The sequence below is a fragment of the Cavia porcellus genome, unplaced genomic scaffold (genome assembly GCF_034190915.1).
Source record: "Cavia porcellus strain 051 isolate PalLab524CR breed Dunkin Hartley unplaced genomic scaffold, mCavPor4.1 scaffold_15, whole genome shotgun sequence".
In the NCBI taxonomy this organism is placed as follows: domain Eukaryota; kingdom Metazoa; phylum Chordata; class Mammalia; order Rodentia; family Caviidae; genus Cavia; species Cavia porcellus.
The window spans coordinates 74,604,088-74,620,784 of NW_026947498.1; the positions used below are offsets into that span (position 1 = coordinate 74,604,088).

General features: G+C 54.7%; 1 protein-coding gene across 2 annotated transcripts; it reads left to right on the top strand.

Moving 5' to 3' along the window:
* Positions 1-1,586: 1,586 nt before the first annotated feature.
* Positions 1,587-16,692, top strand: Brpf1 (bromodomain and PHD finger containing 1). 2 transcript variants are annotated; one of them, XM_003464088.5, is made up of 14 exons: positions 1,587-1,922; positions 3,886-4,494; positions 7,640-8,599; positions 9,526-9,688; positions 10,032-10,163; positions 10,500-10,646; positions 11,389-11,698; positions 12,004-12,324; positions 12,613-12,897; positions 13,355-13,502; positions 13,969-14,105; positions 14,210-14,328; positions 14,598-14,752; positions 15,844-16,692. In XM_003464088.5, exons 2-14 carry the CDS (start codon positions 3,896-3,898, stop codon positions 16,025-16,027), a joined length of 3,660 nt encoding a protein of 1,219 aa, XP_003464136.1. In that variant the 5' UTR covers positions 1,587-1,922; positions 3,886-3,895; the 3' UTR covers positions 16,028-16,692. The 2 variants fall into 2 exon arrangements, with proteins under 2 accessions (XP_003464136.1, XP_003464135.1); XM_003464087.5 differs by having other exon boundaries at positions 1,588-1,922; positions 10,500-10,628.
* Positions 16,693-16,697: the final 5 nt, after the last annotated feature.

Sequence of the window (16,697 nt, forward strand, 5' to 3'; positions counted from 1 at the left end):
GGGTCAGGACTTGGGTCACACTAGGAAGCAAAACAAAGGGGGCCTCAATGGGGCTCACCCTTCTGCTATCACACATTCATGCAACGCCTTGGAGTTTTAAACACCAAGAGGGAAGTAGATAGTGGTGCCTATAATCAGGGCACTCAGGAGGCTAAGACAGTGCGACTCACAAGTATGAGCCCAGCTTGTGCTACATAGTGAGTTCAAGGCCAGGCTGAGCTACATAGTCAGACCCAGTCTCAAAAAAAAAAAAAAAGAAGAAAAGCTGGGCTGGAGATGTGACCGAGTATCTTAAAACACCTAGCATACAAAAGGCTCTGGCGTCTACCCTAGTACCACAAAAAAAGTAAAAGTTTTCATCAAATCCCTATAGGAATTCTTGACTTCAAAAAGTGTTCATTTTAAGATCGTGCTCTTAATTTTTAAAATATTTTTGAGTATTCACTACATATGAGACACAGACTGGGTAATTTAGGAGCATCCTTTCTTTTAACACAACTCTTTGAGAAGTGATATGCTCCCCGTTTTCGGGTGTGTGATGTTGGGGTGTGAACCCAGCCCAGAATGGATAATTTGCTTTTTTTTTTTTTTCTTTAAACTAGGACTAGAGGTACCCACTTGTTTATTTATTTACTTATTTATTTACTTTTTGGTACCAGGAATTGAACACATGACTTCATGCTTACCAGGAAGGCGCTTACACCACTGAGCTAAATCCCCAGCCCCGATAATTTACTTTCTTAGAACTCAGTTTAATTTCAGACCCCAAAATCTTAATCAGCAACTTATTCCTGGAGGGTCACCGTTTCGGACTAGGGGGGTGATACAAGAAGTGCCCACGGGTGCGGCACCCAAAGCGTGAGTGGCCACTGAAGCGTGGCCAGTTCTGAGAACCCGGAACGGACAGAATGTTCCAGGTCTTCTGTGCAAGGAGGACCGAAGGGGAACTTCACAGCTCGCCCACTAGGAGGAGTACGGTCACTGACGGTGTCTCTGAGCTCTGACACCAGCTCCCCGCCAGCAGCTAGCGACGGCGGCACGCGACCGGGGCGCGCCCGAAACGCACCCGGCTGGTCTCCCCAGCCCGCAGCCCCGCCCTCCCGGCACCGCCCCTCTCCCGGCCTAGGCCCCGCCCCCCGTGGCAACGCCCCGCCCTCGGCCCCACCCCCGACTGGGCCTCCTTCAGAGGCCCCGCCCCGCGCGGGCCCCGCCCCGCCCACTGCCTCCCTCCCGGGCGGAGACAGAGAAGAGGCCGCGCCGGCGGGCGGAAGGGGCCGGAGGAGGAGGAGGAGGAGAGGGAGGCAAGGCGAGGGGAGGCGGGCTCTTCACGCAGCCCGCGCTCGCCGTCCGTGGCCGCAGATTCGCTACGAACGGGCCGACCACCGCAGCCTACATACGGCGTCCCCCGTCTCCAACACCCCAGTTCTGAGAAGAAGGCTCTGCTGAGCCCCGCGGGGCATCCAGGGCCTTTCCCGGTCCCGCGGGATGGCCTCTAGAGCCTCAGCGGACCGGCGAGGGCCGTGGCGAAAGTGCAGATCGGCGTGCCTGGATGCTGCGTTTACCCTGCGCAGACGCCGTGCCTCCGCCGCCGCTGCCACTGCCTTTGCCGTCCCGTGTCCGCCGCCTCTGTCCTCCGCTTCCTACCGGCGCCTCCTTTGTTCCCGCGGCGAAGGCCCAAGGCCAGGCCAGCAGAGTGTCGCGGGACGAGCGAGGGCCGGCCAGGCCGAGACGCTGAGACGTCGGCAAGACCGGGGCGGCGGGGTCAGCGCGGGAATCGGGGAGCCGGGGCGGCCGGGCGGGGAGGCGAACTCTGCGGCCTCCGGATCGGGGCGCCCTCCCGGCCCGTCTTTCCCGCCGGCCTCCCCAGGGGAGTCGAGGCCCCGGCGGGCGCCCCGGCGATGAGCCCGGACTCGAGGTGGCCGGTGAGTGCGGGCCTGGGCGGAGCAGCTTGGCCGGCGCTGAAGCCCGGGAACTGACAGTGCGTCGGCTCCTTCGGGCTGCCTGTGCCAAGCGCAGGAGGGGCCCTTGCTTAACTTGCTCTACTTTGACAAAGGGAAACCCTGCGACATCCGGAAGAGAAGGCTACCGGCCCCGCCGGGCATGGGCGCCCCGCCCTCCACTTCCTCCAGCCGAGGGAGCTGGGAGCAGAGACAGCTGCCCAACCCTGGGGCTCCAGGCGCTCCCCGAGGGCGTTCAGGTCTAAATTCCCTCATCCCTGTGCTTGTGCTGCCGAGTCCCGGCGGGACGTTGTTGTGGGGAGGGTTGCCACTTGGGGAGCCTGGGCAGCAGGCCAGGACCATTCACCTGGGACCCTGCTTGGAGAGAGGAGAGCTTGTTTGTACCTCTGGTTGGTTTGTGTTTAAAGACACGGCCGCAGGTAGGGAGTTGGCTTGAACTTATAGTGTTACTTTGTGGAAGCCCAGAGTTGCTGACAAGAGGGGCTGGAGCAGCCCACTTGCTCAGTTAAGCTTCAGAAGAAGAGAGGCCTAGCGGGGTCAGTGTTTATCCCGAGCAGGTTGGCCTTGCCTGGGATCTGCTAAGCCCCTGGCTAAATTGTTGAGCACAATTAGGACGAGAGAAACTGGGACAGTCTCTGCCCAAGCCTATGTCCTGGAGTTTGGTGCCATCTGACGTTTCCATTCACCCAGGAAGCTTGGGGAGGGGAAAGGGCCACCTCTGAGAAACAGCCTGGAGCTGAACGTGCCTAGTTTGTCCTGTTCTTGTTTGTACTTGTGGGACCTGGCACTTCCTTAGCACTCAGTTAATGCTGAAGGAATGGGTAAATGAGGAATTTAAATGCTGCTGTCCCCGAGTGAATAACCTTAGCTTTCTCTTTGGCTTCACAGCACACAGTCAGGGTCTAATTAAGGATAAGGATCCAGGGCCCGGGGATTTAGCTCTGCGGCATAAGTGCCTGCCTTGTAAGCAGATAGTCGTGAGTTCGATCCCTGGTACCGATAAAAAGGAAAAAGACCAAAAAAAAAAATTTAAAAAAAAAAAAAAAGGATAAGGATCCAAATTAACACCTCCGAAATAAGCTAATTCTGTAGTCCACTGAATTATGTTGGCTAACTCATTGGCTGTCCATTTTAGCTTCTGTCTAGGCTAATATAAGCCTTCCTTCCATCTCTCTTCAAATCTGATGATCCCTTCATTCAGCTATTCATTCATTTGCCAGAAGTAGCATCTCATGCAGACATATAGAAGTGGGTGTATGTGATAGGCCTCAGTCCAGTGATAGGACGACTTGCAGTGTGTTAAGTGTCATGCTGGAGATGCGAATGGAAGGATATGGAAAGACAGCTCCCTGTGGAGTCAGGGAAAATATAACAAATGTGACAGCATGAGGTGGGTTTTGAAGAATGACTAGTGGCCCACCAGTCAGAGAGGGTAGAAGGCGTCACTAGTAGAGATTACCTTATCCCTTGAGAGGCAATAACGTTCAGGGGTTTTCAGGTTGCTTTGCATAGATAGTAAGACTATAACTGATAAAAAAGAGCCTAAAAAGGAAAATGGGCCAGACAATGAAAGCAGTGTCCAGAATGTCGTAACACAGAACTTGGATTCTATCCTGAAATAAGTGGAGAGCATCAGCAGGCTTTTGTTTAAGAGACTGACATGATCATTGCTACTTAGTACAAAGATCAATCTGATGGAATGATATGAAATTGGGTTAAAGGCAGTGAGACATTGGGCAGGATGATGGGGCAGGAGGTACCAAGTTCCAGACCAAGACTGGTGGAGATGGATTTTAGAGATGCTAGAAAGGTGTGCTGGCCAGGACCCAGTGACTGTTGGGGACAAAGACTGGAGAGAGTAGGACTCTGATGCAGGTGGGCAAGTGCTCTTCTGTAAAGCTTGTGCTAACCTATCTGTGTATTCCAGATGTGACAGCATGGGGGTAGACTTTGATGTGAAGACTTTCTGCCATAACTTGCGGGCAACCAAGCCACCGTATGAGTGCCCCGTGGAGACCTGTCGCAAGGTTTACAAGAGTTACAGTGGTATTGAGTACCACCTGTACCACTATGACCACGACAACCCGCCACCCCCACAGCAGACTCCACTCCGCAAGCACAAGAAGAAGGGGCGCCAGTCACGTCCCACCAACAAGCAGTCCCCCAACCCTTCAGAAGTCTCCCAGTCGCCAGGCCGGGAGGTGATGAGCTACGCACAGGCCCAGCGCATGGTGGAGGTGGACCTGCATGGTCGTGTCCACCGCATCAGCATCTTTGACAACCTGGATGTGGTGTCAGAGGATGAGGAGGCCCCCGAGGAGACCCCTGAGAACGGCAGCAACAAGGAGAACACTGAGACGCCGGCAGCGACCCCCAAGTCGGGCAAGCATAAGAACAAGGAGAAGCGCAAGGACTCCAACCATCACCACCACCATAATGCTTCCACAAGTGCCACACCCAAGTTGCCAGAGGTGGTGTACCGGGAGCTGGAGCAGGACACCCCTGACGCCCCACCCCGGCCCACTTCCTATTACCGGTAAGGCTGCCTTTACCTCTCACCCCGGAAAAACAGCCAGACAAGACTCAGCAGGGAAGCGGATGCGGGACAAAGGATAGCAGAAGGAAGCGAGCCTTGCCAGACAGGAGTGGGGTGATACTCACTCCGCACTGCCATGCGTGGGCCCAGATTCAGCCTTTCTAGCCACTCCTCCAGCCTCACAGCGCTCAGCCAGGTATTGTTCTCATTTTACAGATGAAGAACTCAGGATCCAGAAAACATACCAGACTCAGCCAAAGTCACATTCCAGTAGGTAGCTGAGCTAGGATTCAGACCCAGATTCCTCTGACCCCAAAGCTGCACTGTATTTCCCTGTTCCAACAGATCATGCTTCTGCTTGCTGACCTTCTCCACTCCCTTACTGGGTGAACTCAGGGCTGCACCTGCACCCCGTGCCCCGGAGGCTCTGTCTCAGAGCAGGCGCAGTAGTCCTCTGCCCATCTAAGAGCAGAAGACGAGTTACTGATTTCACAAGGTCCTAAAAGCGGCTCCTGAGTCTGTGGAGCGGTTTTTTCCAGACTCTGTCCTGTTATTATCCTTAGCTTTTAGCTTTGGGCCTCTTCAACAACCCTTTTCTTTATCTCATCGTCTCTTTGTACCCCATTTCTCCCAGTAGCTTCTCTTGAATCACAGGCATAGTAAGACTACATTCTCATAACCTCAGGTGAATGACAATGGAGCTGGGGAAACATGTAAAGCTACACACAGAAACTCTAGCTCAAGGATGCTACGAAAACCAGGGTAAAACCTAGAGGCCTGGCTTCCAAGTCGAGAGAGCTTTCTGATGGTTACCTAATCAGCCTGATTAGAAAGATTTTTCATGAAGGTTTTCATACGAAAAGCGATTTTTACACAAGTGCAGTCCACTCGTGTTATATTAAATCTCAGTTCTTAAGAGCAAGTTGGGGGGGATACATGTGATGAGACCGGTGTGTCACTGCCCGCTTTCCATCTGAGTTTTAGTGTGTCTCTCTCCTCTTGCTTATTCTTTTGTCTGTTCAGCGCAGTTCCATCTCCCCCGGGCTCTCCACGGTCTCTGTCCCTTTGTTAGCACTGACCGCCCTGTCCACTCACCACCAGGCCTGTCCTCCTGCTGGGTCTGCAGCTCTCCTCTGCTAAGCAGCCCAGCCTGGTCCTGCCTAGCCCTGCTTATTCAGCTCCAAGTCTCTCCCTCTGCTCAGATTCACTCTTTCCTTTTGGGGATTAGATCTGCTCTTCTCCGGGAGAGCCGAGAGCAGTTTGCAGCTGGTGCATTGCAATCAGCTGCAAGGTATGTTGAGTATAATCACAATTGTTAACGACGTTGTCCAAGCTTTAGAAGAGATATACTTTCTCCATAAATTCCAGAAGTGCTGAGGCCATCCCTGCAGTATAGCGCTGTCTCTCACTTGCTTGTCATGCGCTTCTGTGAGGGGGAGGTGAGTAATATGTCAGCTGATGAGCCAGAACTGTACATGACACACAGCCTACCTTATCTGCTGCAGCCTGGAATCTGGGAGTCTGTGGGAGTGTGTCATGTCCCACCATATAACGTCACGTGTGTCATGGCAGAGGAAAGGATGGGACCAGGTGTTCAAGAGAGCTTCTAGAAGGATCTAGAGGGTTCATGCCCACCCTTTGTTCAAAGAATAAAGGGTGTAGTCACCCTGGGGAAGAGATTAAGGATGAAGGGGGAAACTGTTGCCTAGAGACAACATCCTTTTCCCTGCCACTCTCAGCATGCCTTTCAAATGCACAACACCAAGCACAGTCTCTGAGTGGTAAGTTGGACATAATCTCTGCCTTCATCCTCATAATGTAGCAGAAGAGGCAGACACTCGGACAGCTGCACTGCACAGCAAGGTGGCTTTCGGCTGTGTGGAGGCCGATAAAGGTTCACATGTACTGAGTACTTGTTCCATGCCAAGCCCTGTTCCTAGAACGTCCCCATATTTACTCATTCCTCTCCCATAACAGCAGTGTGACACAGGTTTGAATTAGCATCACCGCTTTATACGTGAAAGCAAGGCCTGAAGGCTTAGCTGGCTTCCTTCCCCTTTGTCACACAGCCCCATGCAGTGTGGCTGCAGAGCCTGTGTGCAGCTTGCCTGCTCAGAATCCATTTCTCATGTAGACAGCAGAAATGAGCCACAAAATTTTGTAGGACCTACTGTGTGCCTCTTAATTTACAACATTCCTTTTTGTGGTTCTGGGATTTGAATCCAGGACAATCACACTGAGCTACATCCCCAACCCTTTTCTTTTTTTGAGGCAAGGTCTTTTTTTTTTTCTTTTTTATCGGTACCGGGTATCGAACTCATGACCGCCTGCTTGCAAGGCAGGTGCTTATGCCACTGAGCTAAATCCCCAGCCCCTTGAGGCAAGGTCTTACTGAGATGCCCAAGTGAGGCTCAGACTTGTAGTCCTCTTGCCTCAGCCTCCCAAAGTGCCACTCCACCTGCAGGACATGCACTTTTAGGTACCTGGTGTGGGCTCTGCTCAGGCCACTGGCCTGGTCAGTATGCAGGGAAGAGGTGGAGCATGGGGGTGGGACCAGATGCCAGTTCTGCCGTTCCGTACTGTGTGACTTGCCTGTGTCTGGCACCTAATTAACTTCTCAAAGCTTTGGTGCTTCAGAACAAGGATGTGAGAGCACTGACCCTATGGCTGTGGTAAGCATGAATATAGTAGTCAATTTAGCAATGAGCCAGCTTGCAGTATGTGAGCCTGCATCCACAGTACGTGGCCCCGGGCCACATTACTACATTTGTTCAGAGCTGTTCTGAGTGTTAGCTCCCAAGTTTGTTTGGAACTCAGACAGTGTCTGGGATCTGGCACTGGTAGCCAATGAGACAAGACACATGGCAGTTTCGCCGAGGCCCTGGCAGCTTGTGCTGAAGCATGATTTCCAGGCTAGGGTTGTACTTGCCTGGCATGTGTGGGGCTCTGAGTTGAGTCCCTATTGTGTGGAGCTTGACTTAGGGCATTCTTTTTAGTGGTACTGAGAGCTGAACTCTTTCGGGCACAAGTGTAGAGGAAGCAGGTAGCAGCTGGGACTCCTGCCTGGGAGGGAAGGAGGGAGGGAGGGAGGGAGGGAGGGAGCGCTGCCTGTCTGCGGGCTGCTGAGCTCCTTTGTGCACTGCAGGTACATTGAGAAGTCCGCGGAAGAGCTGGACGAGGAAGTGGAGTATGACATGGATGAGGAGGACTACATCTGGCTGGACATCATGAATGAGCGGCGGAAGACGGAGGGCGTGAGTCCTATTCCGCAGGAGATCTTTGAGTACCTGATGGACCGGCTGGAGAAGGAGTCTTACTTTGAGAGTCACAACAAAGGCGACCCCAATGCCCTGGTGGATGAGGATGCTGTGTGCTGTATCTGTAACGATGGCGAGTGCCAGAACAGCAACGTCATCCTCTTCTGTGACATGTGTAACCTGGCGGTACACCAGGAGTGCTATGGTGTCCCCTACATTCCTGAGGGCCAGTGGCTGTGCCGCCGTTGCCTGCAGTCACCTTCCCGTGCTGTGGACTGTGCCCTGTGCCCCAACAAGGGTGGTGCCTTCAAGCAGACAGATGACGGGCGCTGGGCCCACGTGGTGTGTGCCCTGTGGATCCCTGAGGTCTGCTTCGCCAACACGGTCTTCCTGGAGCCCATTGACAGCATCGAGCACATCCCCCCAGCTCGCTGGAAGCTCACCTGCTACATTTGCAAACAGCGTGGCTCAGGGGCCTGCATCCAGTGTCACAAAGCCAACTGCTACACAGCCTTCCACGTCACATGTGCCCAGCAGGCCGGCCTGTACATGAAGATGGAGCCTGTGCGAGAGACAGGTGCCAACGGCACCTCCTTCAGCGTCCGCAAGACTGCCTACTGTGACATCCACACGCCCCCAGGTTCTGCACGCCGCCTGCCTGCCCTGTCCCACAGTGAGGGGGAGGAGGAGGAGGAGGAAGAGGAAGAGGAGGGTAAGGGCTGGAGCTCCGAGAAGGTGAAGAAGGCCAAGGCCAAGTCCCGCATTAAGATGAAGAAGGCGCGGAAGATCTTGGCTGAGAAGCGGGCGGCAGCACCAGTGGTGTCAGTGCCCTGCATCCCGCCACACAGGTGAATGGGGAGCAGGCGGGGTGAAGCAGGCCCCCGAGGGAGGAGTGGATAGCCCCTGAGGGGGGCTGGGCTGGCTTTCCTTTCTCCTTCAGGAACTACAACACTAGCAAGTCCCCAAACTCTTACTACATTAGGAACAGGTGAACTGTCTGGTGAACCTAACAGGTGCTGGAAACCACCCCTTATGGTGGTGGGGTGTGTTTAATTAGGAAGAGTGAGGAGGGACAGCTACGGCCGTGAAGAGAGAGGGAATGAAAGTGGGGAGGGGAAGGCCCAGGAGAGTGCGGAGGTGCAGTGTGTGCTTAGTGTGCAGGAGAGGCCCTGGCTCCTCCCCGGCACCAGCAGCAGCCACAGAAAAGCTGTAGACGGTGAGCGCCGCTCCTGCGCTGGGACCTCCAGTTACCTTTTCCCCTCCTGTTCTGTGGTTGTTTCAACACAGCTTTCTGTTGTAGAGTTGTACTTTATCTTCCTTGATCTTAGCCAAATGGCCAAGAAGTGATGTGAGCTTTATCTTGAAGCCTCCCAGTGGGGGTCTCAGGGCTCGGCAGTGCCCCAGGCTACCCTGCCTGTGGCGTCTTAGAAGCTGAGCTGTCTGACTCTTGCAGAGTTGGATAGGTTAAGAATGATTGGTTGGGGCTGGGGGTTTAGCTCGGCAGCATAAGTGCCTGCCTTGCAAGTGTGTAGTCGTGAATTTGATCCCCGGTACTGATAAAAACAAGAAAGACTGCTTGGTGCTGAGGGCCTGGTGCCTGTCTGCTGCGGTTCCACTGATGGCTATAGTCACTGTCCTTTGCCTCGGCTCTGAACCCCGGGCCTTTCCCTTGGAGAATGACTCTGTTCCTCCCTAGTCAGGAACTCTACTGGCCAGGCCTCTGCTCTGAAGAGAGTCGGCACCAGCAGGTCTTCTCTTTGTTTCCTGGCCCCAGGCTCAGTAAGATCACCAACCGGCTGACCATCCAGCGGAAGAGCCAGTTCATGCAGAGACTGCACAGCTACTGGACACTGAAGAGGCAGTCACGGAACGGAGTCCCTTTGCTGCGTCGCCTGCAGACACACCTCCAGTCCCAGAGGAACTGTGACCAAGTAGGGGTACTGTGTCCAGCATCCTGCAGGCTATAGGAACTGGTTTCCCTATCAGAGCACATAGGCCATTTCCTCTGCTGTGCTGGCCCCTCACAGGCCTGGGGGAGTCTGCATCATCAGCTCCACAGAAAGGCACCGCGCCTCTAAGTTTATTCATTTTCTCCCACAAACACAGTGAGCCTTTACGTTGTGCCAGGCCCTGGGTACATACAGACTGGGGCTAGCAGTAAATTATTGTGCACCCACTTTTGGCTTCTATGCCTTTCACCCAGGGTCCCTGTGGTCCCCCCTCACTGCTGGTTCCATCCTTAGGCTCTTATCGTCTCCTGATCTCTTTTTTCCGCTACAGAGAGAGTCTGAGGATAAGAACTGGGCTCTCAAAGAACAGCTCAAGTCGTGGCAGCGGCTCCGGCATGACCTCGAGCGCGCTCGGCTGCTGGTAGAGCTGATACGAAAGCGGGAGAAGCTCAAAAGGGAGACGGTGAGTCCTGGGACTGGAAGGAATAGCAGGCTTCCCTGGCCAGGGTCGGGCCCAGTGCTGGACTCGTGTCTTCCTGTGCTCTGCGCATGGGCCCAAGAGAGGGCCTGTGTCACAGGAGACATAAACAGAGTCCCAGCCTAGTGACCCTAGAGCTCACAGTGGGGGTTCAAGCACTGGGAAGGCCTTGCTGGCCGGGACCTTGGGCAAGGTGGCCTGAGTGGGCAGCCACAGATGTGGGAGCAGAAAGGCAGATGGGCGCCCAGGCTGGCCGGGCCAGTCTCCTGGACCTGTGCCAGGGGCTGGCCAAGGCTGGCTGATCAGGCTTTTTCATGTCAGATCAAGGTCCAGCAGATTGCCATGGAGATGCAGCTGACCCCTTTCCTCATCCTGCTTCGCAAAACCTTGGAACAACTCCAAGAGAAGGACACAGGCAACATCTTCAGCGAGCCGGTCCCTCTGTCTGAGGTAACCGAATTGGACGAAGTAAGAACCCCTTCCCTCCACCCCTCCTTTCTGTTCTTCTCCCAGTTGGACCCCTACTGCAGGTCTGGGCCACGGACTGTCCGGGGACCCTGCAGAGGGGTTGGTGGTGCCAGGGAGGATGCTCCAGATGGGTATCACCTGGACCCCGTCTTGTCCCTCTCCAGCCCCAAGGGCCCAGAAGGGGAGGCAGACTGCACCCCAGCCCAAAGGCAGGGACTGAGTGTGCCCAAGGAATAATCCAAGGCAGGGAGACCTTCTGAGGGTGCTGCACCCTAGAGCGGAGGCATAGGAGAGCTTAGCACCTACCTACAGGACAGCTCCGAAGCCCTAGGTCCTGACTGGCAGACTCTTTTCTCTAAAAGGTATAAAAGGAGAGGCTAAAGACGTCTCCGTTCTCATTCATCTTGGTGGTAGATAAAAAGAGCAACAGGAAGGTGGTGGTTTTTCCAGAGGGTCCCTCTAGATGTTTTCTCACGGAAGCCTCCTCTGGCGTTAGGGGTCCATTTGCTTGTTCCCATCATCTCCAGGAGAGCAGAAGTAGGTCCAGAGAGTTTCCGACCTGCCAGGGTCAGACAGCTTGTGACCGCTAGCCAGGAATAGCCCCCACTTCTTTGCCTTGTGCTACATGCCTTCCCCTGAGGTGGGAGGAGGCCTCTGGGCGCATCTTGGGGAATGTTATTAGTGAAGGACTTGGGGAGTGAGAATGTGGCTCCACTTAGACACCCCCACCCCGCTCCCCCAGGTACCTGACTACCTGGACCACATCAAAAAGCCTATGGACTTTTTCACCATGAAGCAGAATTTGGAGGCTTATCGCTACTTGAACTTCGATGATTTTGAGGAGGACTTCAATCTCATTGTCAGCAATTGCCTCAAATATAATGCCAAGGACACCATCTTCTACAGGGCAGCAGTACGGCTCCGAGAGCAGGGTGGTGCTGTGCTCCGTCAGGCCCGGCGCCAAGCAGAAAAAATGGGCATTGACTTTGAGACAGGCATGCATATCCCACACAGCCTTCCTGGAGACGAGGCTCCACACCATGTTGAGGACGGTGGGTGATAAGTTGTGTGCACACACAGCCTGGTCCCAGGAACTTGCTAGCAGTGCCCTTGAGCACAGGCAGCACAGGCAGAAAGCAGTGTGGCCGAGCAGTGACATGCTGTCTCCAGGACCGCTGCCGGAAGCTAGCCTGGGCAGGGGGTAGCAGGGCCTGCATGCCATATCCTGACGCTGCTCTGCTGCAGCGGTTTCCTAGAGCAGCCAGGGTGGGAAGGGGCCTTCCTGATGCCTGCCCGGGTCCAGGGACCCAGTAGCCCCCCTGGGTCTGACCCACACCCTTCAACCCTTCCCTCGCAGTGGAGGAAGAGCGCCTGCTGCTCCTGGAGAGCCAGAAGCACCTGCCAGTGGAGGAGCAGCTGAAGCTGTTGCTGGAACGGCTAGACGAGGTAAATGCAAGCAAACAGAGCGTGGGCCGCTCGAGGCGTGTGAAAATGATCAAGAAAGAGATGACAGCGTTGAGGCGGAAGCTCGCCCACCAGCGGGAAGCTGGACGAGATGGACCCGAGCGGCACGGCGCCTCTGGCCGGGGCAGTCTAACACCCCACCCAGCAGCCTGTGACAAGGATGGCCAGACAGACAGTGCTACGGAGGAGAGCAGCAGCCAGGAGACAAGCAAAGGTCTGAATCCCGAAGCAGCTGAACCCCAGAGCTAGTCACACTTGGACTCAGCAGCAAGCACTCAGCCCTGTGTTCCCCAGGTGGAGGTCGCTGCCCAGCTAGCTGCACTCTCCTTGGCCACAGTTGGGGGTGATCTCTTAGCTGCCTCTCTGGCATTGGTGCGAGTCCATGTCCAAATGTCACGGCCCCCACATCACCTGCCCCCCTCTAGGTAGACAACCTGACCCTGGACATCTCTTCTCACATCAGGCCCCTCACCAGCTCCCCTTCTGTCTCTCTCTGCTCTAGGCCTGGGTCCCAACCTGTCCTCAACTCCCGCACATGAGGTGGGCAGGAGAACCTCAGTTCTTTTCTCCAAAAAGAACCCGAAGACAGCTGGACCGCCCAAGAGGCCGGGCCGGCCCCCCAAAAACCGGGAGAGCCAGATGACCCCTAGCCACGGAGGCAGTCCTGTGGGACCCCCCCAGCTCCCCATCATGGGCTCCCTGCGACAGCGCAAGCGGGGTAGGAGCCCCCGGCCCAGTTCGAGCTCAGACAGCGACAGTGATAAGTCCACAGAAGACCCCTCGATGGGTGAGCTTTCCATCACCACCAGCTCCCAGGCTGCAGCGCTGCCATCCTTCCTGCTGCTCTTCCCTTTTCCTGCAAAAGGCAGAGCCAGAAGGGCTCGGAGGTGCCCTTTCCTCCCATCCACTATGTGGCTGGGAAGATGGAGGCCCAGAGACACAGGGACCAGCCAGAGCCCCATCAGGGCTTTGTCCATTGTATCACTTTACCTCTCCTCTCATTTTCTCAGGGATTTGCTGCCCTTTAAGTTGTCTGTGTCCTGAGGCCAGTAACTGCCAGAGAAGCCAAGGGCAGGGTGGGGCTGAGGCCTGCTGTGACAGGCTCTGCCCAGAGCCAGCTGCAGCCACATATATAGGAATAGTGCGGCCCAGAAGCAGAACGTGACCCGAACTCTGAGTCCCTCTTGCCCCGTACTGTCTCTGATCCACCCCTTCCTGACCAGTTCCTCCCTCCTCCCTCCAAGACTTGCCAGCCAATGGCTTCAGCAGCGGAAACCAGCCTGTGAAGAAGAGTTTCCTGGTGTACCGTAATGACTGCAGCCTGCCCCGGAGCAGCTCTGACTCTGAGTCCAGCAGCAGCAGCAGCAGCAGCGCCGCCTCAGACCGCACCAGGTACCAGCCCTGCGGCCTTCAGCAGCCTCTGGAGATGGTCTCAGGAATCGGGTGGCTCAACCCAAGTTTCTTTGCAAGATTAATAATTTCAGTCAGTAGCTGCGTGACGAAACCGTTCTGGGTTGAGTTGATTGCTCAGGTACTCTGGTACCTTACAACCTGGATTTCACCTACCAACATACTGTGGCCAGCATGGAAAAATAAAAAATAGGAGTCTAGATAGGCCACATAAAACTCCCAGGCCCGGTATTCTCTTTCACGTCGGAGGGTGTGGCAGTCTGGTCTTCACGCAGGCCACATACTACCCTCAGCTCTCAGCCCAGCCCCTAAGAGTGTGACTTTGAAACTTTTCTTCTCCTCTGTGCTTTGCAGAAGCCTAGACCTGAGGCCTGAAGTAGGGTGTACATATATCTCGCTGCCCCATTTCTTCTTCCCTTTGAGCCCAGTTTCCATCTTCTGTTTTTAGCACCACACCCTCCAAACAAGGCCGAGGCAAGCCCTCCTTCTCCAGGGGCACCTTCCCGGAGGACAGCAGTGAGGACACCTCAGGCACTGAGAACGAGGCCTACTCCATGGGCACTGGCCGCGGTGTGGGCCACAGCAGTGAGTACCCTTGCCTGAAGCCAGAGATGCTGGGGACCCAGCATCAGGGCCTTCGGTCAGCACCCCAGCCACTGACCCATCTCTTTTCTCCCTTTCCTGTGAAGTGGTGAGGAAGAGTCTGGGCCGGGGAGCTGGCTGGCTGTCGGAGGATGAGGACTCTCCCTTGGATGCTCTGGACCTCGTGTGGGCCAAATGCCGAGGGTACCCGTCATACCCAGCTCTGGTAGGCAGTGCCCTTCTGCCTGCCCCTCGCTTCCCAACCCCAGGCTCCCCTGCTTCCTGCTGGCCCGGGCTCCCTCAGGAGACAGCCTCGGCAGGTACAGCCTCAGCGTGCCCCTTGCTGCCTTTCAGCTCAGAATGACACCAAGGGCCAGCAGGGAGCTCCCGAAGCACTCCCGCTTTCGGTCCCCACTTGAGATGCAGTCCCCAGACTAGGGAGGGTAAGCACTAGAGAATGAACTGAACCACACTGGGCTCCTGTCTCACCTTCAGATCATTGACCCAAAGATGCCCCGAGAAGGTATGTTTCACCATGGCGTGCCCATTCCTGTACCCCCACTGGAGGTGCTAAAACTCGGGGAGCAGATGACCCAGGAAGCCCGAGAGCATCTATACCTCGTTCTCTTCTTTGACAACAAACGAACTTGGTAAGGAAAGAGGGGAGTAGTTGGTGTGACCTAGCTGCAGGTACGGGCCTCTGTGGTAGGGGCAGACTGCCAGGAAACCAGTAGAGCCTAGACTGCCACAGATAGCGGGGGAGGGCTTTGGGCATAGCTTGCAGACGGGTTAGTTGAGCCCTGGGTCTGACAGAATGTGTGGGCAGTAGCTGGCAGGCAGTGGTAGCGTGAAATCAAAAGACCAGCAGTGACTGTCAAATACCAGAATGGTTCCCCACCGACCCTCCATTCTAGATTTATCTTTTCCACTACTTCCTCCTGGGGCACAGGTGTAGACAACGCACACAGCATGGCTACTAGCTGGACATGGTGGCACACACCTCTAATCTCAGCACTTAGGAGCTGAGGCATGAAGATTGCTGTGGGCTTGAGGCCAGCCTGAACTGCATAATGGAACTCTTTCAAAAAGACCAAAAAATTTAGACACTAAATTCCTGTTCTGTCACATTTATATATGTAATCTTTCTGTTAAGTTTTGAGACAGGCTCTCCCTATGTAGTTCAGGTTGGCCTTGAACTCGTAGTGATCCTCCTGCTTCTGCCTCCCAAAGGCTGGGATTACAGCTGTGTGGCCACCACGCCCAGCTAACAGCTAATGCTATTCCTTGTACATAAGCTCTTTTTTCGGAGTCTGTGATACAGGGCAGCTACCTCCAGTTAGGTCAGGGCTTCTTTTCACACCTAAAAATACCCTGTGGTTACCCCTCTAGTGCAACTTGACTGAGCAGTTTCGTGATGATAAGGACTATGTTTCCTGGTCTGTCACTGCAGTGCCCAGCAGTCTGGCCAGTATGGGTGCTCAGAATGGTGTGTGTATGTTTTGGGTTTTTTGTTTGTTTTGAGAATAAGGTCTTGATATGTATTTTAGGCTGGCCTTAAACTACATAGCCCAGAGTATACTTAAATCCCTCAGTGATCCTCCTGCCTCAGCCTTCTGAGTGTGGGATTATAGGTCTGTGCTACCATACTAGCTCTGGAGGTATTCTTAAATGAATGAAGTGGAGGAAGGCTGGTGCTTATTCTCCCTGAAACGATTTATTTGATCTTCACTTTGTCCTCCAGGCAGTGGCTGCCCAGGACTAAGCTGGTCCCTTTGGGTGTGAACCAGGACCTTGACAAAGAAAAGATGCTAGAAGGCCGGAAGTCCAACATCCGCAAGTCAGTCCAGATCGCCTACCACAGGGCACTGCAGCACCGCAGTAAAGTGCAGGGTGAGCAGAGCAGCGAGACCAGCGACAGTGACTGATCCTGCCTGGCAGAGACTAGCCTTCAGAGCCCCGTGCCTCTCCTTCCCGTGCGCACTGTCCTGGAGTGGCTCCGGCCTCTGCACTGACTCATTCCTGGTCTTGGGGCCAGTCTCAGGGGAAGCTGGGTAGGGGAGGTCCCTCCTGCCTTGAGTGCAGCTGGACTGTACAGAACACTCCAAGGATCCACAGCAACTCAGTGCAAGGAGGGGAGCTCAAAAGCTTAAGAGAGCTCAAAAGCCTCAGGGTGTGTTGGGCAGGGTGTAGGCCAGCGTCAGCGTGCTGCTGAACAGGCCACCACTGTCGCTTGCTCGCCCCAGGAGACTCCACAACTGCCTAGAGGCTTGAAGCCCCTCCCGGTGGAGAAGGGAGCAGGCATCTGACCAGCCTAGCAGTGGGACTGATGTCTGTCCAGCGTGGAAATGGGGCACTAGGTGACCCCCTCCCCTGCTACTGTAAATAATGTAATTATCAGAGAATTTAAATTATTCTCATTTGTAACTGCGTTTCCGGGTCGCGCCAGAGTCATTTGGTACTAAAAAAAGACTGGGGCCTGTCCCCACTTCTCTTTCCTGTAGATTTTCCCCTACCTTTCGAGCTGGTTTGTATTTATTTCAAAGGAAGAAAATATATTGATTCTTAGAAAATAAAAGTCTACTTAGAATTATTTGT

What these genes read in the sequence shown, in the direction of transcription:
- Brpf1 (XM_003464088.5), top strand. Translation starts at nt 3,896, where the DNA reads ATGGGGGTAGACTTTGATGTGAAGACTTTCTGCCATAACTTGCGGGCA. An exon ending in GCCGCCTCAGACCGCACCAG is followed by an intron (nt 13,503 to 13,968) that starts GTACCAGCCCTG and finishes TTCTGTTTTTAG; the next exon opens with CACCACACCCTCCAAACAAG. An exon ending in TTTGACAACAAACGAACTTG is followed by an intron (nt 14,753 to 15,843) that starts GTAAGGAAAGAG and finishes TTTGTCCTCCAG; the next exon opens with GCAGTGGCTGCCCAGGACTA.